The 25,093-nt window shown below is 36.7% G+C and overlaps 2 protein-coding genes across 9 annotated transcripts in view; one reads left to right on the forward strand and one right to left on the reverse strand.

The window, feature by feature from the left end:
* The window catches only part of LOC103615159 (RCC1 and BTB domain-containing protein 2), a 468,828-nt gene that overhangs the window by 196,894 nt on the left and 246,841 nt on the right, over positions 1-25,093 (reverse strand). The window lies entirely within an intron of this gene.
* The window catches only part of FNDC3A (fibronectin type III domain containing 3A), a 112,075-nt gene that overhangs the window by 16,656 nt on the left and 70,326 nt on the right, over positions 1-25,093 (forward strand). Inside the window, exons 1-3 of one of the 3 annotated variants that reach the window (XM_017733611.1) lie at positions 504-575; positions 14,582-14,672; positions 20,811-20,886. In XM_017733611.1, coding sequence (XP_017589100.1) covers positions 14,643-14,672; positions 20,811-20,886 — 106 coding nt within the window. In that variant the 5' untranslated portion in view covers positions 504-575; positions 14,582-14,642. Of the gene's footprint in view, positions 1-446; positions 576-11,406; positions 11,434-14,581; positions 14,673-20,810; positions 20,887-25,093 lie in introns of those variants that run through there. The other 2 variants (XM_008633177.2, XM_017733612.1) reach the window with 2 other exon arrangements.

Genomic DNA, 25,093 nt, shown 5'->3' on the forward strand with positions numbered 1-25,093 from the left:
ACTTTTTTTCACCAGGCTACTCTAAGTACTGGCTAAGAGAGGCAGGTATGCTTTAGAAATACTGTACAAGCTTCTTCTCAGCCTGATCTTTATGTCTATGTTTGATGTAAAGCACTGTTTTCAGATACAAAATGTGATTAACTTGTGGGAATTCTGAATGTGCCATTCACCCTTAGTGAATTCTTTCCATCTTTCTGTTCCTCTGAAGTTCAGCCGCTAGGGGGGGTGTAAACCGCCCTCTGTATATAATTAAGGCTTGTACTATCTGGCAAAATACATCTTCAGGCTTGTGTGATTGCTAGGTTGTTGTGGAAATGTACTTTCTTAGGGTGTCTAATTTCATAATCTTCTTTTGTTGTTGCTATTTCTAAAGTGAGGCAGGTTTTAAGGATAATTATTCTGAAATATTTATATAGTTTAACCATCTGAGTAACTTTTCTTTGCAGGTGATCTTGTGAATTAGTGTACCATCAATGATGGCAGAACATCCACCGTTACTGGATACCACTTCAATTATAAGTAGTGAAATCCCTCTTCTGACTTCCCCTATTGTTAGTGGGGATGGAGCACAACAGGTAAGGAAACTTCAGTATATATTTTTTTTTCCTTCCAACAGCATCACTGACATGTTGACAGTGTAAAAGATAGTAATCCTTCATCTGGAATATATTTGTGCAGCTTTGGGCATACACATATATTAGAGATTGAGGTGAAGGCAGAACTGGTGCAGAGATGAGATTTGTAAGAAATATGAAGCAGGAGACCTGTGTTGTGAAAGAACTTCGTGGGAGAATGGGACCAAACAGCTGCCGAGTTGTCAAGCCATGATTGTGTCTTAGTTTGGAAGTTATATATTTATATTACTGGATGATCTTATTAAGGTGAATAAACCTTTCCCTATGGTAGAATATAGTAGCTCAGGCACAACATGTGCTAATAACTGTGATCTCCAGACTGATAGTTGCTTACAACTGGGTAGCTTGAATGGTGGGACTTGCTTGTGTATGGTAGTGTCTGCCTGGACACTTCTAGAATTTGTATTTCTCAAAGGCCGTGCAACCATCTAGTGCATCAGCTGCTCTACTCAGATTTGTGTCACTTGTTCATGATGCACTTTGTCCCATCATCCAGGTCTTTAAAGAAGATTGTAGTCCTTGTCTGCCCCAGTGTCAGCCACTGCAGTAGGTGACCAGAGGATGGCCTCCTGCTAGGAGGAGTGCTCCTTTGCACTGCTGATCACAGCACTTCAAGACTGGCACTTGGTCCAGTTTTCAGTCTACCTTGGTGCCTATGCTCTGTGCTTCATCAGTTTCTGTGTTATTCAAAGGAGTGTCAAAAGCCTTGCTAAAGTCATGGTAAACATTAGCTATGCTCTCCCCTCATTCACCAAGCTAGTAATTTCACTGTAGAATACCATCCAGGTTTGTCTGGCATGATTTACCCTTTGTGAATCCATACTGATGACCCCAAATCACCTTTTTGTCTTTAATGCATTTGAAAATGCCTTATAGGAAGCTTTGTTCACTCATCTTCCCAGATCTGAAGGTGATCTTGACCAGCTTCTAGCTCCCTGGATCCTCCTTCTTGCCCTTTTTTGAAGACTGCACTGACATTTGCTTTCTTCTAGTCCTTGGGAACTTCCCCTTTTTACCATGACCTTTCAAACATAGTTGAAACCGAGTTACTTGTTCTGCCCTCCATAAAAATAAGACTGCCAGGCTGTACTGTCAAGCTTACACTGTAATCATGCAAGATTTTGAGTCAGGTATGAGTTTAAATGTTCTTTTGGATATACGTTTTCTTAAAACTTTGTCTCTTTCTCCTGCCAAATAAGATTAAAACTGGAAAACAAGCAAAGTATTTCTTCAAAGAAATGAATCTGGGGGGGGGGTTTGTGTTAATCTTCTTATGGAAAAACAACATATATGCTGTTACTGTCCTTTTTTATTAAAAACAAAAGGCAGCTCATTACAACTACTGTCTAAAGTGGAACTGGTAGTAATCACATGTATTTTTAAAAAGAGAATTTTCATTGGTCATCAATAAGGCAAGTAATTTTCTTTCCCCATTTCATGATAACTGGTGGTTATATACCACAGTGTTGTCTCCTGTTCCGTGTTTCACAATGTCGAGTGAAAGTTGCAACTTTAATTCTCTGTCCTTCCTTCACATCTGGTACAAGATTCATGAAGAGTCAGCGAGTGAATTTGTTCAGTGGCAGGAAACTTTAATGGAAACCCTTTTGCATCTGGTGATTTAAAAGCCATCAGTAGGTAGAAAATACTTTGTGTGTCTGAAATATGGGAAGTGCAGAATTGCAGGGACTGTGTTCTCTGTCAAGGTTGCCCAGTTAAGACTTGGGCCTCAAAAAGGTCAGGCAGTTGCTTATTTATTTATGACAGTCTTAAAATCATTTATGTTTGTTTTATATGGTACTCATGAAAGAGGTAGATACTGCACTTGAAAATATGATGTGTTCAAGTACAAAACACTGTAGCGTTGCACCTTTTTCATATTTTTTTGAAAAATATTTTAAACTTGAATATTAGTTCATTGTATTTCTTTATTTTCCCTTGTAACTTAGAAACTATAAAAAGGGAGAAGACTTCTATCTTTGTGATGGAGGTACTAATTTTTCCGTAATTAGTACAGAGTAGTACTGTAGACTGTAGCTTTTTACTTAGCTACAGTACACACATTTTGTAGGGATTACTTCCTTGATATATGAAAAGTACTTCTCCAGTTCCTTTTGTAACAGCATTGGTGTTGGATTGCATAAACTTTAACTTAACCTGTAGAGCTGACAAAATCTGTGTTCCTGCAATCAAAATTCAGAGCGGTTTTGTACACGTAAAGAAATGGATATTTTCTTCTATATTCATGGTGTGTAAGTTGATCTGTAGCTGAACTAATTAGTTTTAGTCAGTCCTGACTGAAAAGTTATTGAAAACCAGTAGAAAATTCATTATTTAACTATTTTGCTTCTATGTTGGTATTTTTTAGACTAGCTAACTGTATACTAAACTTGCAAGTTTTTGTTCAGATGTAAAACATCTGAGAATTTTAAAAATCAATTTACCCCTTCTTGCATTTTACCAGAATTAACTCTTGTATTTATGGCGACTTAGATTGTTTATACTGCATAACTGAGTTACCAGATGGATACAGACTATTCAATACTTTTCTGGAACAGTTCATATCTTCAAGATAATCTATTTCAAATACTTGAAGTTCTGCTAGCAGTGTAAATGTGAAATAGCAGTACAAATATTTGAACATGTTAAGAGGAAAGGTCATATGCTTCAAATAGCGGAAGTGTCTGATCAGGTTAAAGCTGTAACTTTCCACCATGTTTTAAAACAAAACAATCCACAAAGTTAGAGGAATGTGTGAGTGTTCAGTCAGAAAACATGGGGAACTTAAACTGTGTGGATATTTTTATGTCACTCAGGGCTGTTGTGGAAGATTGCCTAGTTCTGTGTCCCACAGAAAAAGGGATTAGTTTCATAGGTGAAACCAGTGAAGAGAAAAAGCAAAGACCAAGCCTGCTGGCTGCTCCTCTGTTAAGCACAGAAGTATTGCTTTTACACCTTCCTGTCACTGTGCTCAGCATGAGGGTATAATGTACTTCTTATGTCTTGATGGTAAAGTTGTAGATTGAGAATGGAGTAGGTCTATAGTAGTTGATAGAAACCAAGTGAAACTGGGAACGCATGGTATAAGGACAGAAGTGCTTGAGGGTTTTTCACATAAGGTTAACTAGTGCAGTGATGCTTTAGTGATTATTGCTGAGGCTGGACAGGAAGGATGTGCTTGATAATGTGAGTCCTGATTCGGTGGAAGGAGAGGAAAAGAGGAGGCAAGAGTTCAAAGTACTTTAACGCACTGATGTTAAATTGTTTTGGGAAGTTGCTACAGCACCCAGTGCTTTTCCAAAACAAATTAGTATATTGCTGACACGAGTATGGAGCAGCCCTGGAGTTCTAGACCCTCACAGCACCTTCCCACTAAAGGTAGCAGTTGCAAAGTGAGACATTCCTAGATCACCTATGTGTCCTTTATTACCAGAAAACATAAGTAGCCCAGTACCCGTCAACCATTTCCTTTTCTCTGGGGAATGGGACATAGTGTTTGACCTTTAGCTGACTTTATTTCTTGGCAAGGTATAGGGTTAAAGTAACACTTCTAGCTTGGGAGGATGGTTGGTTATCCTCCAAATTTCATTGAGAAGTTTAGATGCTTGGTGGGTTTTCCAGAAATCCCACTCTGTGTGTATATATGTGTAGTGTGTGTGTATATTGTATGTGGGTTTAAATAGATATTTAACATCACATCTACAAATTAATATTCCTAAAACCAATTTCTTCTTTAAATATTTAAACCTGTGATATAAAAGCTGTTATTATTAACCTGTTGTCATAGGAGGGTATCTTCAGTCAGCAGAGTAATAGATGGCTATAAAACAAATGAAGTAATCCCCTTTTACGGCTTTCAGATTGTTTACATACGTGGCTTACAGCAGAAATACAATGGTGAATATGGTATTGGAAAATAAAAATCTAGACTAGATTGCTAAATTAGTTTCCTCAGTTTTTGTTCTGGCACTTCTGCTTCTGAAAACCATATGGTACATTATCAAGTTCCAGCTTGCTTTGGTTTTGCCTTGCTGCTGAAAATCAAGCTTAGAACTGCAATATGTTTCATGATCTTTTCCTCTACAAGAAAAAAAAAATCTGTGTTAGAAGTTGTTTAACAACATACAGTGTTATAACTGTTCTCACTTTCCATATTGTGCTGTTTTCCTTTCTTTTATCTGTGCTTTGATTTCACAGAACACAGAGTATGTGCATGGCTGCTTCTGTCCTTTTTGGCTGATTTTTTTTTCGCCTTTTTTTTTTTTTTTTTTTTTTTTTTATACTTCCCCTTTGGCTCTATTGAATTAGCAGATACATCTAACTTCTCATTTTGGAGGTTCATTGAAGTTTGTTTTAGTTGACAATTATTCTTCCATTCTTCAGTGACTTCATAGCATTGAAGCACAGCACAAGTGTGTTCACTGGAACCATTGGAACTCTCAGGCATGCAATGCTTCAGTGCCAGCTTATGGAAGCTCATTACCAAGCTGTATTTTTCCCCAGGATTGATTAGCACTTTTGTGTTGCAACCATCACTGGAAAATACATAATCAAATTTATATGAGACAGTCCGTATACAAAAACATCTTTTCCATGGAAGTTTTAAACTGGTTGTTGGCTATGATTTTTTTTAAAAATAGCATCAGAAAGAAAAGCTAAAAATATGTGAGTTTTGCTGACTCAGGGTTGGTAGATCTTTCCTCTATCTCATTTAATAATATTTTTTTCTTAGGAAGGGTGAAGCTTTTTCTTAGTTAAGCGTAAATTGGGGTTTTTTTGCTTTAGAGGTCAGAATTTTTTCTAATTTATTTAAACTGTGTCCTTGATAGCAGATGCATTGAAAACTTGCTTTAAATTTCATAGAAGAAGCCATCATCCTCAGCAGAAAGTGAGGATTCAAAATTCTTTGATGTATAGTAATGTATGAATACTATGCTGCTTTTAGTGAGCAGAAAGCAGCTCCAGATTTATTTCACAATTTATACTACCATTCAGATATGTTTATTTTAATATTTTCTGTTTGAAAATAAATGTAGGAACAAGAGTGAAGGCTGTGTAGTTCATAGCCTTTTCTACTTCTATTTGGTATGAAAATTCATGGAGTGAAGCATCCTCATAAAACTTTTCAGTAATCCTCCTTTCTCTCTAAAATATCTGTTTTCATGTGCATGATATGAATCCTAGATTAATTTGGTCTCTGATACAGTAGATTCCTCCCAAGATACTTGAGGCATTCAACCCCTGTTGAATTAATCTGTTCAGAAACTGACATTTGGGAGAATGTGATGACACATGAAAACTGAATTTCAAGTCAGTTAGTCACTGTAGGTTGCTAATACAGTCAATGGGGAGAAATAAGCATGTCCAGAAGATGATCCCTTTCATGGTGTACGAAGGTGACTAAAGATCTGTACTTTTTTTCTCTCTCTCTTTTTTTATAAGGTGAGTAGCTGCAAATTGCCTGGACCTATAAGTATTGAGGTAGCTCAGTTCTCCTGTGCAGTCTGTTGCAAATGGGTCTGGTTCCTGAGTCTGTGTGCTCGTCTATTAATAAGGTTTGGAAGGGTATAGTTATGCCTAAGCAGTGTCCTGGACTCAGGCATGTCCCCATCTCTCCCCTTCTCTGTGCCAGGGGATGCTTAATGCTGAGTAAGCCATGACCTGAATGCCAGACTCCCAAGACCTACAAAGTGCTTAGCTGTGTTTCCTCAAAAGACAGTTATTGTAGTCTCTCTGTAAGTTGTGACAAAAATGTAACTACTTTGCAAAGTCATATTTTTAGTTACAGAAACTCCTCTCTTAAAATACGTGAGAATTATACACTTGGCAAATAAGTTATCTGAGGTACATACTCTGCTAGCTGAAAACTGTTTTTCCCTGGGAAGCGTTTCTTTACTGAGAGGGTGGTCAAATGCTGGAACAGGATTTCTAGAGTTGTGGCCAAAGTCCCAAACATGTCAGCATTTTAAGAGGCATTTGGACAATGCCCTTAACAACAACTTGGTCAGCCCTCAATTAGTCAGGCAGTTGGACTAGATGATCATCATAGGTCCCTTCCAACTAAAATAGTCTGTCATATTCTATTCCCTGCAGACTGAGACTTTGCCATACTTGAGTAAAGTCCATTAACCCTTTGCATGTTAATTATAGAATTATACACTTTATAGAGCAGGCAGAATGACATTCTCCACAAACAGATAGACTATAGTTTACACACTATAGTAAAAAATAGCCCTTGGCTTTATTTTTTCTCCCATTCTCTTTAAGTAGAGGAGAAAATACATAGGAAAGGATTGGGATTGTAGAGATTTCTTCCACCAAGACCCTGGTCCATTACTGATTAAGTCTTTCCAATCTGATCTAGTTGAGATGTATCTTTTAATTTCTCTTCGGGCTCAAGTTTGTGTTGTCACAGTGTTTTGATATACAATGATGCCCAGATTTACACAAAACTGGTACTTTTTCAGGGTAAAAAAGGCTACTTTAGAAGTGATGCTGAAATTTTTAACATTTGATTTTTTTTTTTAATTAAATGCTCTTTTGAATAACTAGAAAACACTGTTCTTCCTTTGGCATTTCCTTTTATGCACTATTTAGGGTAAAAAGGTTAAACACATCTATCAGTCTTAAATATTATGGGCTTTTAACTTGCTATATCAGCAAACAGGAATCTGAGCTGTCAGAAGCAACGTTGGGAAATATAAAATTCTCTTCTAGGCCATAATACATTTGGACTGTTGCAAACTGGCAGATTGATCAGGGAGGATGCCTGCTGAGGGGTCTAGCCCCTGTGAAGTACTAGCTGGAACCTTAGCTAGCCCTTGCTACCCGTTTGCTGTGCAGTGTGAGCTGTTTCTCATCCACTTTTGCTTAGCAAAACTGGATGAGAAACTGAATTTCTGCAGACTTCAAACAACAAATCATGAAATGAGAGTGATGTGATTGAAGTCTTCCAGTTTTTTTTTTAGAGGTTGATATGTCTAACCACTGGCCATGACCAGATGCCTCAGAAAGTTCCAGAGTTCAGTGACTGCCCCTAACACTGCTTCCTTCTAATTCCATGTAAACATGGATTAGCTTTAAACTTTGAAGCCCAAATGTTTGTCTGTTGCATTATCCAGATTCCTTGAAACACTGCTGTTATCATTATGTTTATACTTTAGCTGATTTAAAGATACAGTAGTGGTATTATTTTAAGTAGCAAATTTTCTGTGCACTATCTGCCAGCCACAGACTGTGTCAATGCTAATGAAGCAGATTGGGTTTGCTGTAAATTAAGCAAATAAAACTTTACTTAGGCAAGCTGTGAGAACTGAGAATGCAAAAGAGAGGAGACAAACGAAGAAGCAGGTAGATCAAGATTGTAAGTATTTCTTAATACTAAAGAATGAGACAGACTTGTGGAATGTACACTGATGGGCACTGTTATCTGCGGACTCTAACAAGCCTTGAACATTTATCAGTGACATTCAATGCAGATTTCAACATTTAACTTTTACTGGTTCTTCTCAGAAAGCTTTGTATTTTTACAAAACAAGGCTAGAAATCATCTTCGCCTGCACTTTTTCTCAGTGGTTAGCTGTTTCAGCTGATCATCTTCCTCATGAAGAGAAGGGGGAGAAACACAAGTACAGTAAAAATTTTTAAAACTTTTCATAAATAAATTTGTTTTCTAGGGAAAAAAATCACCAGTTCTTGGATCTTCCCAAGCTGCCTTTCTACAAAAAGCAATGAAAGTTTATTGAGATCTATGGTTTTTGAATGCCAGTGCCGATGAACAATCTCATCATCTTTCCAATCTCCTTGTTTCCAGTTGCTTCTAGGGATATTCTGTCGTCTTAGCACAATCAGTGATGCTGACTTGTAGCAATGGTTAAAAGATGAAATGTTTGCTGATTTTATTATCTGTCAGCTGTCTTTTAGAAAAATGATGCAGAGTTGCTTGGTCTGTCCTCTGAAAATACAGGCCTTAGGAGCATGTCACTGAAAAGAAGGCTTCTTTTGCTCGCTTTTTCCAAACATTCAGCTACTGTCCATGTAAGCTGAAATAGTTTGGATTGTATTTGTTTTTTTCAAAATCCCAAGCATGTAAATTGCTATTGCAACATATTATGTAACAATTAATTCTGTATGGATTTCCTTTCTGGTCCTGAAACACAAGGTTTGTTAATGACCTTTACTACCCATATCTTAACTATTCTTCATGAAGAAAGTTTTGAACTCCATATCTAGAGCAGTTAGATCCTCATAGTCAGTACTAGCAGATGCTAGAGTAGAGAATTCTGTAGTCATTGGAAACCTGTAAACTGGAATTTGCTCAAATAAATGTGGTGGAAAATAGAAGATGTAGAACTTTGGTGTTTAAGAGTGTTGCATCATGTTATTTGGACAAAGATCGAAGTCTATAGGATGCTTCTATAAATAATGATGAGAAGCCTGTTTTTGTCTATTGTTGATACTAAAACCAGAAGATAATTTGAGGAAAAAAAGAAAATTCTAACATTTCTTTTCCTATATAGATAACAGAAGTGTTGTGTGCTGAGTCTGCTATGAATTGGTGCAGTACAAAGCTTAACATAAAGTTTTCAAAACTCTTTATTGGTTAGTAGCCAATGTGCATGTGAAAAGAGGAAGCTTTTCTTAAGTTTAAACGATGATGGGAGACAGAAAGATCTTTTGAAAGATGATTTTAAGAAAGAAGTACTTGGAAGTAGCACTTCATGACCATGAAATTCATAAGCCGTTGGCAATTTGAAACAATTTAAGGTACTGTTTTAATTTAGCCTTTAGTACCGATGTCAGGTGTTCCTATTTAATAATCATATACTCTCTGTAATACCTGTTACATAGATCTTTTGTATTTTTCCATTTAAAATGTTTTTTTAAGTTATAGTGGGCTTGATTATGGAAAAGAGTAGTTCATAGCCTCATTAGCCTTGTTATGATATAAGCAGCAGATTTTGAACACACCATCAATGGAAAAACAATTTGTGCTGTGTTTGTAACTGACATCACCTTAGCTCAACCACAGATGTGATTCCATCTGGCAGTTTCTGTGCTGCTAATGAATAACAACGCTCAAGTCTTGCTGTATTCTTTGATCAGAAGCATGTAGGAACTTAAAAATAGTTGGACTAGTCCTACAAATGGGAACTCTGGAATAGGTGAGGTGACAAATCCACAAATCACAGTAAGTCCATGTGGGAGCCACAGTAGTGTTAGTATCTTGAGTCTGCATCTAGTTTTCCTTGTTCACTGGACCACACTCTGTGGAGCCAACATAGATGTAATGATTTTCCTTGTAACAAAAAAATCTTGTAACAAAAGATGGGTGGGAAACCATCTGCTTTGAAACCAAAAGTAGGTGTTTTTAATAATAAAATTATACTCGATATGAATAACTGATTCTTTTTGCCTAGAAAGTTTTTACTTGGTAAATAATTTCATGCTGATCAAATGTTACAAATATGACTTGAAGTTAAAAGAGTGGAAAGTTACTTTTTTTTGTTATAAGTAGGCTGTAGCTTTGAGTCCTTTTACATAAAAGTGTGTGTGTGTTTGTACACTTAGTTATTACCTTTGAAGACATTAGATGTTAGTAATGTCAGAATTTTTTATTATCTTAGACAACATTTAATCTGTAATCTCATGTTGTTGCATTCTGAATACCTAAACAATTTCAAAGCAGTTTCCTGTGTCTTGTCTGCGTATGGATTAGAACTTAAACCAGTGATGCATAAGTGGTATTTGAAGTAATTTCTGACAAGAAGAGAGGGATATGTGTTTTGCCCTGTGTAACTGTCTTTCTTCAGATGAGGGTGTGCCAGTGGTCCCCAGCTGTTGTTGGGATTAAAAACCACAGATGTGAGATTGCCAGAAAACAATACTTGATGTTTTCAGTTGAGCTCTGGAGACTGTAACAGAGGGAAGCCATCTTTGTCATCTATCTGAAATGTCTTTAATATTAATATTTAATGAAAGGTATTTCTGTCTACAGTATTATTTAGGGCAGACATATGTAAATTATAAAGTGAAGTTCAGAAACATACTTCTTTCTTTTCATGTGTCTTAGTAAATGCGTGATATAAAGTAGCACCGTATTTGAGAGAGTGCATTAGAATCCAGTTGATTGTTTCTTTGCTGTTTCTTTTTATTCTTTTCCAAAGTATTTTTTCCCCTCCCTTCTTTCTGTCTTACTTGCAAAATGAAGGCATAAATTGGATCCCAGATTATAAAGTCAGAAGTTGGTTCACTCTGAGTTAGTATATGCTATCTGGGAGTCAGGAGGCTAAATTAAAAATGCAGTTATAAAACGGCATATATTTGGAAGCTTTGTTCTCTTAAACCCGAACCTTCTGTTGACTGACGTTAGATGATCCAGAAGCAGATGCTGCAGCAGCTATTTGTTGATTTAGTTGCTATGGTGACATGATACATTCATGTACAGCAGGAAGCTCACTGTACGTTGGCTAATTTGATAGGAAGGAAGGCTTGAGGTAGGTATTGCTGACTATATTGTTAATTGATCCTACCTTTCACATCCTGCCTCCACATGCTTGGTGGATGCACAGCTATAGAGGAAGGTAAAGGGAGATCTTCCTGCGTGGCGTTCAGGTTAAGGTGCCTTGTTAACGGGGGAGGGGGGGGGCAGTGTTCAACACATCACCGAAGATTGCCTCAGTATTAAGTGAATGGAACAGATTGGAGCTGCCGGAGTGGTGACTGTTGAATCTTCCTTCATCCTTTGTCACTGTGGTAGCACCAGTTGAATGAGAGAAATAAAAGGATGCGAGCAACAGTAAGTCAAAGCACTAAGGCTTTTGAAATGGGTTATGAGATAAAGCATGTCACTAATTAACATCTTGATTGGAGCTATTAGTGGAGAAAAATGTAATTGTTCTGAGTACGTGCCCTAATGACAGAGCATAAATGTGGCTCTGCCTGGAAGTTGTGTGGTATTATATTCGCCCTTTTCTAGAAATACACCCTTTTATAATCTTGTTGCAGACAGACTGTTAAAGATACAGTGTACATCTTACAAAGAGCTTGGCTGTACCACCTTCTTAACAGGTTCAGTGTTCTAAAATTTTCTGAAGTCAGAATGGCCAAGATTATTAGCTACGATGTTTTCCTAAATTTGAAAAATACTCAAAAATTAATCTACCTTTGTCCTTTTGGGTAAAAATCTTCTCACGAGTTCTGCTGAGCTAATTTCAGTTGCAGTATTTTTTGACAAACCACTGCTGTCTTTTTTTTTTTTTTCATGTTGATGTGTATTAGTAGTGCATTTAGAAATACGATATTGGTGAAGTCTTTCCATTATTTGTGATTGTTGACAATCTTTTGCTACTGACTCAGCACCTATAACTATATAATGCTAAATATAGATGTTTTAAGACTAATAATAAACAAAACCAAAAAAAAATCCCAAGCCTGAAACTCTTCTCTTCCCTAGTAAAACATCTCAGAAAATAGTATTGTTTCTGCTGGTGTAGAAATGGTTTGTGATGTGATTGTCTTCAAATTACAGTTTTAAAGATCCAAGCAAATATTTTGGAACACTTTACCCTCTTGCTTTTTAGGAAGTTTGTTTGTAGGAAAAAAACCCAAAACTCCCCATAATCCCAAAAAACACACACATCCCCCAAAACCATTCCAGAATGAGGGGAAAACAGAACTCTGCTTCTAGTAATATTGTTTTGCTCCAACTTGTAATCTTCCTTGTTGTACAGGAACAGTCTCTTACTATACAGTTACATTTAAGTGTGCTTTAACCACAGTTGTAATGTAACATACTCTTATTTCTTCATGCTAAATATTTAATATTAGCAATGACTAAAATTAATGTAGCATGTTCTAGCTTCCTTCCCCCCTACACTTTCTCCTTCACATCTTCCTTCCCCACATTTTTTGGTGTTTTGATATGTATGCCAGGCTAGGAATCAGCTTTGTTGCTGAAGGATTGCTTTTTTGTTTGTTTGTTATGATATGTTTAGTGGTAGATCTATTAGCATTCTGGTTATATATGTATTCAGAGGCTTTTAACTTGGTTGGAAAATTTGTCCCAGATTTCACTCATTCTGGAAAAATTTGTAAATTTACAAAGCATAACTATCTTCTTTTAGAGGAAGAAACCAAGTAACCCATTCAGTTCCTTTCCCCTTCAGAGTGAGCTGGTGGGTGGCTGGGGAGAGAAAATGATTCAAAATCCCCATTTACACTGAAATTCAGTCTGGTTCCTTTGGTTTTCTTGCCTTTATGGCTGTAGACAGTGCTAACCTATGGAGAGAACAGAGTGCCAGTTCTCATGTGGGCTTATCCCACAACTTCACACATGACACAAATGTTTAATGTAGTTTGGTTTCTTAGCCTCAGTCCAGTTTTAAAAATGTAACCTTTTTTCTTTTCCCCTTCAGGAGACTGATAGTCCTAGGTACTGAAGGATGGCTTTGAGAGCCAAGATATTCTGGAGACAGAACCAGCTTGATGATTTATTTTTCTTTATTGCAAATACAAAAATCTTTCTCCCATATCCGAGTAACTCTAAAATTATAGTTTCAGTCTTTCAGCTAGCACTTAGCTGTTTTGGAATAAACCTGTAAATATTAGGAAAGTTAAAATTTTTATATTTATATACTGTTTTATATTTAGTAGCTAATAACTTCTACAGACAGAGAAGCTTTTGGGTATGAAAACATTTATTTGGACAACACAGTTTGTTACATGCTAGAAAAGATTTTAAAATGTGGCTGTGAATACCAAACTTGTAAACAAAGTTTTGTTGTATCTGACTTGATTCTCTTGATGTTTGTGCTGGCTTAGAAGAATCAGAAAGTGTTTCAGTCAGTCCTGTCCTGTTAGAAATACAGATGTTATTTAGCTGTAAAATGTGTAATCTTAAGATCATCATGATGTGGTAAGGGTAAGTTAAACTCTCTTCCATAAACCTTGTTCAAATCTGATCTGCAAAAAATTCCCCAAATTAGGAAGATCCTCATAACTTTATAGAGCAGTGTGAAGGAGAAGGTAAACAAATGTCTTAATTCTGGATTTGTTTTCTTTTGTGTCTGTGTGAAAGAATATCTAGTATACTTCTAAACACAGTCGTTTGTTGTTTGGGTGTTGGGTTGTTTTGTTGTGGGGTTTTTTTTTTTGTTTTGGTGGTTTGGGTTTTTTTTACTTTGAACTGAATTTAAATTTTTAGAACCTAAACAATAAATTAAAAGTATTAGTAGTGTTTTGAATGTGTAGGGTTTTTATCAAATAAAATCTCTTTTGCCTCTTTGGTCCACTTCATGTATGTAATTGATAGAAATGGCAAAATAATTTTGAGGTATTAGTTTTTGACTGGCTGTATTGTGCGTGCTTATCTGGGGAGGAAGCTTTGCTCTTTAGCCTTCTAAATCTTATTTGAGACCTCCTTTTGCACATGTATAGTGGTGAGCAAAAGAAAAATGTGTCAAACTTGCTGTGAGATCTTTTGGAGTTAGCTTTTAGGGCTCTTTGTTTTATTTTATTATTTACTTAGCAGATGGGCTATTTTTTTCCCTCCATGGGGACAGAAATAGTTTCGACTTCTAATTGTATTTACAGTTTCTGCTGTGGAAAGATGTTGCCTTAAAACAGTGAAGATATTAATTCTTAGGGATTAGTCCCAATCTCTTTTTGTTTTCCTTCTCTGCAAGTCTTTCACTTCATCTAGGGTCCTTTTCAGGATGAATCCAATTTTGATATTAGTATTTTACAATTATGTCCATAGGTATATGTTTCCATCTTTCTTACTAACCACCCGACAGAGATCAGTTATTAATTGTGCAAGGCTATTTATAGTTTGTCACTTTTTTTTCCACTGAAAGTACCAGGGAAGCTTTTTTCCTTCATGTTGCAATGTAAATACACATTCGTGATGGTGCCACAAGTCTAATGCTGCCTTTCTTTTCTGTCAGGTAGCTGAAATTATTTTGAAACCTGTCAATCTCCTGGTACATCACTACTTCTGTTAGGAGGATGGACGTTCAAGTAGAGAAGCTTGTAGAAGTGCGTATCTTAAAGAATGAAGGGTTGGTTTTAATTGTTATTTCAGTGGAGTTAATGGGATTTTTGGCCTTAATGAGTGTGCAAACAAACATATCCAAAACAAGATTAGCTAACTCTGTGTTTTAAATTCCATTCTGCCCTCACTGTGCTCCGATGAAGAAATAGGTTAACTGTGTATTCATCTGGCACAAGCAAAATCTTAGGTTGCTTATGAAAGTATTCTGTATACCTAAAGACAAAGATTAGTAAGATACAAATCAGCTATATCTTGTATTGTTGCTGTCTTGCTTTTGAAAGACACTGCCGTGACCATATTGGCAGAGTGAAATACCTCTAAGGATCTTATTTTGACTTCTGCAGCGTCTGCTTCTTGCTGATAAAAATTACTTCTAGACCTTTATGGAGATAAGTGTTAACGTTTGGCCTTAAGTTTTTCCTTTCTTTGGAGCAGCCTGCTGCGTCAATGTGGCTGCAGCTCTGCCTTGCACAGCTCTCCCTTCCACCTTTTGTTGCTTGCATTCTTAGTCTTACAGGGTTTTTTTATGACTCCAGCCATTTTTATCTAATTCACTTTTTTCGTGTTAGAAATAAGCTGAAGACTTGGAAAAAACATTGAACTCCATTCCTGGTTCAGTCTGCAGAAACATCCTCTATTCTCTCTTGCAGATAGTGGAGAGTTTTACTGAATAAAAATAGGTAACATTGAGCATTCTCCTCTTTGAACATTTGTACTTCCATTGATTCTTTATATGCAAGGTCAAAATACTTTCCATCCTACTCACACTGAAGTAGTAATAAATCCTATATGAGATCTTAAGATATAATAATTAAAAAATAATTTTATCTGTTAATGGTAGTATGTCCAAGTCAGTGTTGCATGCCTCTGTAGGATGTGATTATGCTACTTGAGTTGCAATAAAATTATATTTAATTTTCAATTCTTTAGGGAGAGAAATATTACAGAATAGTTTTATATAAGAATTGTATTCTAAAAAATGTATTTGCCACATCTGACCAGCTCTAATTGTGATTTAAGGTGAAGAATAGATTTTCAAAACCACTCAAGAGTGTGTCCCTTATTTAGTCCTTCAAGAAGGCAAAATATTGTAGTGCTTCCTCAGGATACTGTTAGTAATTGTTTATATATTAGTAATTTAAATGTGCTCCAAGTGTTAGTGGAAGCTAAGTGTCATGAAACGAGTCAGTTTTAGTAAAATTTTTTTGCAAACTGCCTGGTAAGAGTGATCTCAGGAACAGTTTTCAGTTCTGTATGGACCTATGTTATGCTCAGGACTACTACAGTATATTCATTATTGCAGGTGACTGTTCCAGCACCTGGGAATGTTCCTGAGTACTGCTCACTTTGCTAATATAGATGTTGCCTTAGGTATCACTGATGTGGTCAAGGCAATGGAGCAGTTCTCGCAGGATTGATCAGAAATATTGAGACCCTTCAGTTTGCAGACTGGGTACAAGGAGATGGGAATTGTCAAGACTTAAAAAATATTGAAGGAGGTGGATGAAATTTATTCAGAACTGTTTTTCAGCAAATCCCATAGCAGAGAAGCTAGGCAACATGTAACAAGTAGGAGATGGTTTTAAAATGTCTAAAAAGAAAATTTCAGGAGCTTACTGCCATAGGAGGTTGTGGAGGCAGTTCAAATTGTAAGTGAACTCAAAGAGTTTAGGCAAATTTATGGACAATAAGAGAGGTGGACTGCAGAAAGTGGCCTGGCTCTCATACTCTCCTTAAGCAGCATCTCAATTGATACATTAGAGTCAAAGTGCTTGGCTAGATGGACTGCTAACCCAGACCATCAGGACATTTCCTATGTTCTTACTTGGCTTCAGCTACTGCCTGAGTTCAAACAGCCGTTTCAGGAAATACATACTGAGCTTTCTAATATATGGCATTATTAGTTTTGTTAGGAGGCTTTTTGTTAGGAGGTCTTTGCCAATCTGGGCAATTAAATTAAACTACTACAAAGCTTAGTATGTTGCTCATTTGGTTTGGATTTATTTTCTGAAATAGCCTATATAGAACAAATTAAGTACCATTGAAAAGTGTGAATTTTTGCTTTTGAACCTGGCAGTCTTTGACAACTGATGTTTCAGGTATTTCAAACTTCAGCCATTCAGTGGCCACTTTATTTTGTTTATGCAAGAGCTGCTTTTAGCATAAGTCTGTGTCTGCACTCTTATATTGTCAACTTGTATGCTAATCTCTGGAAAGAGATTTTGTATTGTTTTTCATCAAGAACTGTATTGAGGTCATGTGGATCATCATTAAACAACTGTTTAAAGGAAACAATTTATAGTCACTGTGGAAATGACATAGAACTAGTTCACCTAATACTCCTGTTTCTTAATGTCAATGCCTTAACATGTTTTGAGACAAAAATACATTGAGTCAAAATTCCATTAGCATTCAGAAATTACACTTCTAGATTTTATTAGGTTCCATTATAGTTGGTTGTGCTTTAAAAGTGTTTGTATAATTCTAGAACTTGTACCTAGGTTTCAGTATCCTAAATTCACGTCATTTTGTTAAGATTGTGAAGTCCTCAATTAGTGTTTTGTTGACTTAGTAAGAGAAATAGCCTTTGAAAAGTGCCCATGTTAAAGGTGCCTCCCACTCAGACTGACACATCACAAATGAGGGGTTTTTTCAGTATCATACTTACCTTGGAGCAGGCAAAGGAAATCTGGATAGAATCCATGTCAGCCTTTGGGTAGCAGAACTTTAGGTGCTGTGAGTAAAGCAACAGAATTTGTCACAAAAAGATTGAGGCACAGGAAGAGAGGCTGAACCATCAGATTTTTCCAAAGCTTTTCTTTTGATTAAAATAGTTAATTTGAACTAACTTCAAATTAGTTCAAGCCAATTTGAAGCTTTGCCCAGAAGAAGAAGGAGGTCAAGATCTAGAATATTCAGTGTGAAAGACTCAAAGACTCAGGCCCTGGTCTTCAGAAGTACTAATGTCAAGGTGCATGAAGTAACATGTTGGGTGATGGGGTGTGCAAGCCTGCACAAAGGCACCTCGAATAAGATGAAAGAGCTATAAATACTAAGCAACCCGCAGATATATTTTTCGTTGTTTTTTTTTTTTACCTAAAACATGATGCTGTGTAAAATCCATGTTACATTTTCCTTTAGAGAAATTTTCTTGCATCCTTGCTTATGTGCTGCAGACTTTCATTAGCTAAGGGGGAATTCCTGTGAGAGACTGTCAGTCTTTTGTACTATCTCTTCTGACCAGAAAGGTACTGATCTCTCTCTGTACATAGCTTTAATTTTTCTTATTTCAAATCGTATCTACTGAGGTGCAAAGTGTCAGAAATGCTCTTTTCAAAGCTGTGAACACGCCATGGGATTCAACTGTGATAAGGTTGGTCCAGAAACCACTGTTGGTCATACACTGCCCCAACACAAAGACTGTTGAAACCAGCAGTTCTTGAAACTTCTGAAATTTCTTCAGCCCTGATTCAGAATCCCTTTTGGCACACTTGGCGACATACACAGCCTACCTTGTAATAGCTGTAAAATACAAATGTGAATGCATAACATAAAAGCAAGGCTGAAAGTGGGAGTCAGTGAAATACAGTCAGGCATCAGGTTGGCTAATTGTCCATTGTCAAAAGACACTCTATTTCCTGTTTCTGGGAACTGAGATCTAATTAAACTGCATTAAGTTGGTGAGTCTCCCCGCCCTTTGGATTGGCACTCAGATGTCATCAGAGATGTGAAAATCTGATGGCATCCTGAGTGTCAGAATGGTGCTGGACTCCATCAGTTGGCCTGTTGCTGCTGCTGAACAGTTCCCGTCTCACTGTGTTGCACCATGGCTGCCATGCTGAGCCTTTACTTTCTCAGAGCAGTTGTGAAGTGAGCAACAAAGGTGCTCACACCAGGAGAAGCTGCTGTAACACAAAACCAGGAGGCACAGGGCCCACATGCTGCAGCTGGGCAGGTGCATGTATTCCCATGCTCAAATCCTCTCTGCCAGCTGGAGCCTCAGGTTTGGGTGGCCTGCAGCAAGAGGTCTGGGGGAGGAAAGCCAGCAGGTTCCCAAGACAACATCATTACCCAGATTACCAACCTCAGGCACTCACACGGAATAAATAGGAACAACTGGGAATACCAGTCCATTTACATTCCCTGTCACTTAAAAGCAGGAATCAAGGGCCAGCCAGCACCCAAAAGCTTTTCTGCTTTTCACAATTTGTGTGATGGAGACCAAGAATATTGAGCTGAAAATGGTTCAGATTGCCATGTCAGCTGTAGCCAGAATGGCTCCTCCCAGGAGTTTGGGCATCTAAATCAGCCAAAAGAGATGGGCAAATGTAGCTATCCAGCCCACACATAACAGATGGAGAGACATTCTCATGTTACCATGAAGCTTTTAGGTACTTTTATTCCAGTCTAAATTTCGAGCTAAAACTTTCAATTGTAACAGAGGAAAGAGTACATCAATGAAATATGTCTTCAAAAAGTTATGCCTGCTTGGGGAGTCTGGAAAAGAAATTGTAAGAACTCATCTATTCTTATTTCTCTCCTTCATCACATTCTGAAGGTGATGATAGCCAGTTGTTAAAATGTGACCTTCAAACACTTCAAAATAAACTCTGGCAATACAATATTTTCTGAAGACCTTTAAGTCTTCTTTGAAGTTCATTAATAAAATAATCTTGTTTAGATAATATTATGAATGCTAACTCTTAGTGAATTTTACTTTGAGCCACACCTCAGAAGATCTGGAAAATTTATTAGCTTGATAAAATGCAAATAGTGATACAGTTCATTGTTTTTTCTCAAACAGCCTAAAGCTTCTAGAAAAACCACATGAAACAAGATATAGTATTTTTAAAGTGCTTGCTCAAACCTGAGCCACTCAGTGTTGAATCACACAGCCCGAGCTTGAAAATGCAAATGCCTATCGTATCTCATCAGTATGTTAGTGTAGAACTTGCTGTCTTTTCATTAATTTGTGAAACTGCTCCACCAGAAAGGGAGGAATTCATATGATTTCTGCCGTTTCCTTATCCTTTCCTTTCTCTCTGGTATTGCTAGAATGAGGAACAATCAAGTTTCCTGTTCTGGGGCTTTTGGTTGGTTGGTTGTGTTTTTGTAAACATGAAAGATTTTATTTTCTTTTAGCAATTTAACAAAGTAAGTTTTTGGCCATAATGCTGAAAAATTGTGTTCATAAAGATTTCTTGCCCTCTGATTTTTAGAGGGAGGAGGACATAGGCTCTACGTAGATGTGTGCAAGCAAGACTGAAAAAAGTTGTGTCCAGAAAGGAAATTATAAAATACACCTGCTCTTTTTTGGGGTTTTTTTTTCTCCTTTGTTCTTAATTTCAGCCAGGTTTTTCATGTTTACAAACTTTTTTTCTTCACAGAAGGGCAGGTTTCTAATAAGAACACAGAAATCTAAAATGGTAACAGGCTTCTGCTTTGGTACAGACTTTGTCTGTTTATTTTGGCTGATGTGTGCTTTGCTATCATTTCTGCCTCGCTTGGGTTTACAGAATTAGGATAACCAGCTTTCCACAAATAAAATTATACATACTGTTTCGCGCTGGGCATCTGGTGCACTTACTTTGTCATGACTTGAATAATTTTTTATCATTAATGAATAATAACAAATATGCTTGGGTCATGTAAAGAGGGACATGACACAATATTTCCCGTATGTTGAAAACTGTTTGTCAAGTGGTTGATGTCAAGCACTGGGAATTCTAGGCTTCCTTCTGAAAGTTTACGTAATGGTTTGATTAATGTTGAAGTTAATGCAATTTGTTGAAATAATTTAAGCTGTACAAATAGCTTTTTAATTATACCAAGCAGTTGAGAAAATAAAATTTGTACAGGTACTGTTTTACTTAGTTGTTATTCTCTCCTTAATTCTTTGAAAAATGTTTGTTTAAAAATATCTGTGCTTGTTCTTGCTCTTATCCCTTTCTCTGTGGGATGAAGACAGCAAAAAGTGTGAAGTGAAAAATAATGTATTTACTAACCAGAAAAAAAAATTGGCTTTTCCCAGTAAAACTTTTTTTTTTTTTTTTTTTTTGCACATACCAGACTTCTGTAACATATTCCTGTGTAATGGTTGTAAACACTCTTTTATTTTTAAGGTTATTCTTGTGCAAGTTAATCCAGGCGAAGCATTTACAATAAGAAGAGAAGATGGACAGTTTCAGTGCATTACAGGTAAAGTTGATACATTTATTTTAATATTTTCTGAGTCTGAATCAGGATTAACAAAAGGCAATTTGTGATGAAAGTAAAAGAATGACAGAACTTATTTTAAATACAAGAGCTGTTTTAAAGACCTAAAAGATTATGTGCTAAGGATCATTGGGATTTAGATTTCGCTACCATAAACAAGTACCTTTTCTTACATTGTATTAGATGAAATTAAATTTCTTGGGGAGGAGAAGGGGGGGAACATTTTCAGATTGCATGGGAAACACAGAAAGGCTGTTGTAGCAACTTTTGACTAACCTCATTTCACAGACCTCAGATTAAAAGCTACAACTGTTAATATGGCTTGAGTTTAGTTTTTTTAATTATCTTCTGTCGTGGACATTGTTTCTCTGTTGGTTATCCCACCTGGTTTCTCATTATCTCTTGGGGCCAAATTGCATTATTTCTGAGTTCTAGCAAGAGCAGCTTCAAAATACAAATGCTTCCTCTAAGCATAGCATCCCCTTACACAATGGTCAGTTTGAACATTGTTTTCCATTCCAAATGACCATAGCTACCAGTTAAGCATATCTAGAAGATACTGCAAGAAATGAGCAATTAACTGTTGCTGCTGCTTAGAATACCATTTTACTGTGCTCTAAGAGAGTATCCACAGATTTAGCTACGGGGTCACATTTTTGCTTGTCATCATCTGGGCCAGTTAATCCTACCTTCTTTTTTTTTTCCTGGGTGTTGGCCCAGCTCCAACAGATAATGTTCTGGGAATTTGAAGCGAGTATTTTCCAGCTCCTTTCCCTCTTCTCTCCAGTCTGAGAAGAGCTGAAAGATGTGGTTTCCAGTGTCATGGGCAGGTCCTTTGTCTGCAAAACAACTGATTCAAAGGAGGGCTTAGATGGTAATTAAGTTTCTATTGACAGTTCTTAAAGTTTACATGTCTGTTAGCACCGTATTTCATAACTTTATGCTGATTGCGTGGTGTTCTTGCATCCTTTGAGCCACAAATGGATCAGTGTTGCAGCTCACCATCCTATACAATTTATTTGAAACATGATATGTAATAATTACTTGACAGTACCTGAGGGGAACGTAATGATTTTTGTCTTGCAATTCAGGAACAGATAAGATATATTTTGCTTCTGTTGCACAAAATACTGAGGGGAGAGGCATGCGTTGCATGTTTGGTTCGAGTTTTTGATTTACCAAGTGGTCTTACTGGTGGAGAATGAATTGGCACTTTCCTTTCATGACTGTCTTGAGAGCAGGAAGTGTTTAATGAACTGCAAAAATATTAAGATCATCTCTTTATAGATATGGTTCTAACCTTCCATGGTACAGCTTTTATCCTTGCCTGGTCCTGCTTGCTTTTGGAGTAGGCAGCTCGCTATCGTGATTTGATTCAGCTGTGGATTTCTTCATCCTTTAAATATGAAAGCGAGCATGAGCAAGTTATTAGACAATTGTTTCTGGGATTCACTAAGTGTAAGCTGAGGTACAGTCTTTACAACTTCCCTGAAAAATGGCACTAGCAATCTGGAAACTACAGCCCAAATCAGTTCCATAGCTTTTGCAAACCTCCTGTCATATAGACATTCCTCTTATCCTTATCCTTCCCCCTTCCTGGAGATGAAATTGTGGATTACAGTTGGTAGTAAAATAGAGGGCATAAAGATTTTTTCATATCTGTGCATTCACTAATCTCAGTACAGAACTTGAGTTGCACACGATCTTTCGAATGTTGCTTTTCTGGTCTGTTCTTGCCACTTCTGAGACATTTCTGTGCTTTTGAGTGCTTTGCCAATGGATCTGCCTAAAAGAAGAAATTCCCTTAGTAATTGATGCTGTTCCTTTTTCATGGTATGTATTGCAACTCATGAGGAATGTCTACTGTTTGGTTTTCTGTGTAGAGATTTGTATAAAATAAACAATTTGGGGTGGTGTAAACTGTAGAGAGTAATTTGGCATTGGTCCTTTTTGTTCTGCCACAACTTCTCAAACATAGTTTGCCCTTGACTTGTCTACAAAATGACCAGTCTGCAAAATGGGTTACAGCTGCAGGAGTCTGTTGCATTGTCTTGAAAGTAAGAAAGCAAGCAAGCTCACATCAGTTCCTTGGTGTTTTCTTCACTGTATGCACTCAGTTGTTAGGTAAAATCATAGTTAAAGATGTGGAAATATATAATGAGAATGGTTTGAATAAATGTACAGAGATGTTTATTTTTAGAAAGGCATGAAGAAGGACAAGATGGCTGAAATTTAGTGGAAATGCAATCAGTGGGAAGTTAATTTAGTCATTATAATGTTTCTTAATAATTTTTTTTTCAATCTTAGTTTCTCCTGTAAATATTTACCCATTTTTGTACTCTTTTCTGACTTAAAAGTCTCTGCAAAGAACACACATGCAGTTTTTTCAGTGATATATAAAAAATTGAAATTATGTAAATATAGTACTAACATGAAAGAGTGGAAGTTGAGAAGTAGCAAACTGCTTATGGATCCCAGATAGCAGTGCAGATAGCCAGATACATTAGTTTGAATGATTTGGTAAGTCACGTTTCCTTGGAAAATTCTAAATCTCTCTTGTGCTTTATTGCTGGTCAATTCACCTTGAGATTGTGCTGTCTGCTGAAGTCAATGGGGATTGTTAATAAATCTAACCATAATGTTAACTGTGTTTTCTTGCATCAAATATTTGCCTGTTGGAAACATTGAGGTGCTCTGTCAATCTCTGTACTGCTCGTCATCCGTTCTGTTTTTAAAGAGAACTCTCCTTACTTTGGCAACGCTGTACATAGGGTAAGATTTGTCAACCTGAAAATGATGAGAGTTAGTGTGTCTCCAGGAGAAAGGAGAGGTGTGAATAAAGAGACTGTTTAGAGCTGTCCTTGAGTCAATGAAGTAGTGAAAACTTAAAGCACTCATTAATGGAGAAGCACACGATGCATTTTCTGCGAATTACGCTTCTGAAGAAAATGCTGCTTTTACATGCAGTTCTTTGTACTGACTTACCATGTGTTTGCTCTCACTGGTGATCTGTAAAGCTTTGACTGGTTTTGTACTTCATTAAGTGAGAAGCAGCTTTTTAATGTGGGCCTCTTCCATGGTAATTAATATTGAGGGATAATTCCTGGTTTGAAGTCTCCTAAGGATGGCAAAAGAGCAGTGTTGGTTGAGGGACCCTTTATCCTTGGTGAATTCCATTCCTTTATTTTGGTGGCCTTTTAATGAATTAAAATAACATGTATTTCATTCTTTATTTCTGTAGAATAGGAAGCATGGTTACTTTACATTTCTGTAGTTAGTAGTCTTGGATCATAGTTGGATTTCTGTTGTCTGTATTTTGACCTAAATACAGCTTTGAATGAGCACTTCTGTGTGCCAATGGCCATATTTTTTGGATACTGTAAAATATTTTCTTTGCCTACCTAGTGATTGTCTGATAGTGACAAGTCGTGCTCCCCCTTGACGCAGCTTTGATTTAAACCATTTGTCAATCTCTAACTTTGCAAAAACACCATGCTTTTCTTGCTAGATAGATAGGAACTATCTGTCTGTGTATCCATGTGTTAGACCAAAATGTTTATTTTCAAAAGAGGTCTTTTAAATCTATGAAAGTTTTTGCATATACTAGCAATACACAGATTTCTGTGGAAACTTTCCTTAAGCCAAAATTTTCTTCTGTTAATACAAAATAATCAGCTACATTACAGTGATTCAGAGAACCAGGTTTGAAATGTATGAATGGGTTCTCTTTGCAGAAGTGAATTACTGCAGATCACTCATTCATGAATTCTTCCTATTGCAGAATAAATGAATGAAGATGACTCATCTTGAGGACATTTTGTAACAGTCCCAAGTTACAGCTAAAGGCTATTAAATGTTACTTGACACAATAAGAGAGACCATGTTCTATATGTCTCTGCAAAGGAAAATTGCCATTTTCATAATAGAATAAGAAGACTTATGTAAATTAGAATGAGTCATAAATGCTTCATGCTTTGAAATTAAATCAGTATTAAGGTTAGGCTCTGGGATAAAAGTTAAGCAAGCTTAACCTAATTTTTTCTCTTTGAAATAAGAAACAAAATACTTCTGAAAAGTGTTTTCAAGGAAGTGAAAGAGAAAAGAAGAGACTGCAGTGGTGAAACACAAACTTTAGTTCATTCTAAGGTCAGCTTGAGCTTTGCAAAACCAAACCTGCCCATTACCCAGA

This window comes from Corvus brachyrhynchos, unplaced genomic scaffold (assembly GCF_000691975.1).
Source record: "Corvus brachyrhynchos isolate BGI_N302 unplaced genomic scaffold, ASM69197v1 scaffold202, whole genome shotgun sequence".
Lineage (NCBI taxonomy): Eukaryota > Metazoa > Chordata > Aves > Passeriformes > Corvidae > Corvus > Corvus brachyrhynchos.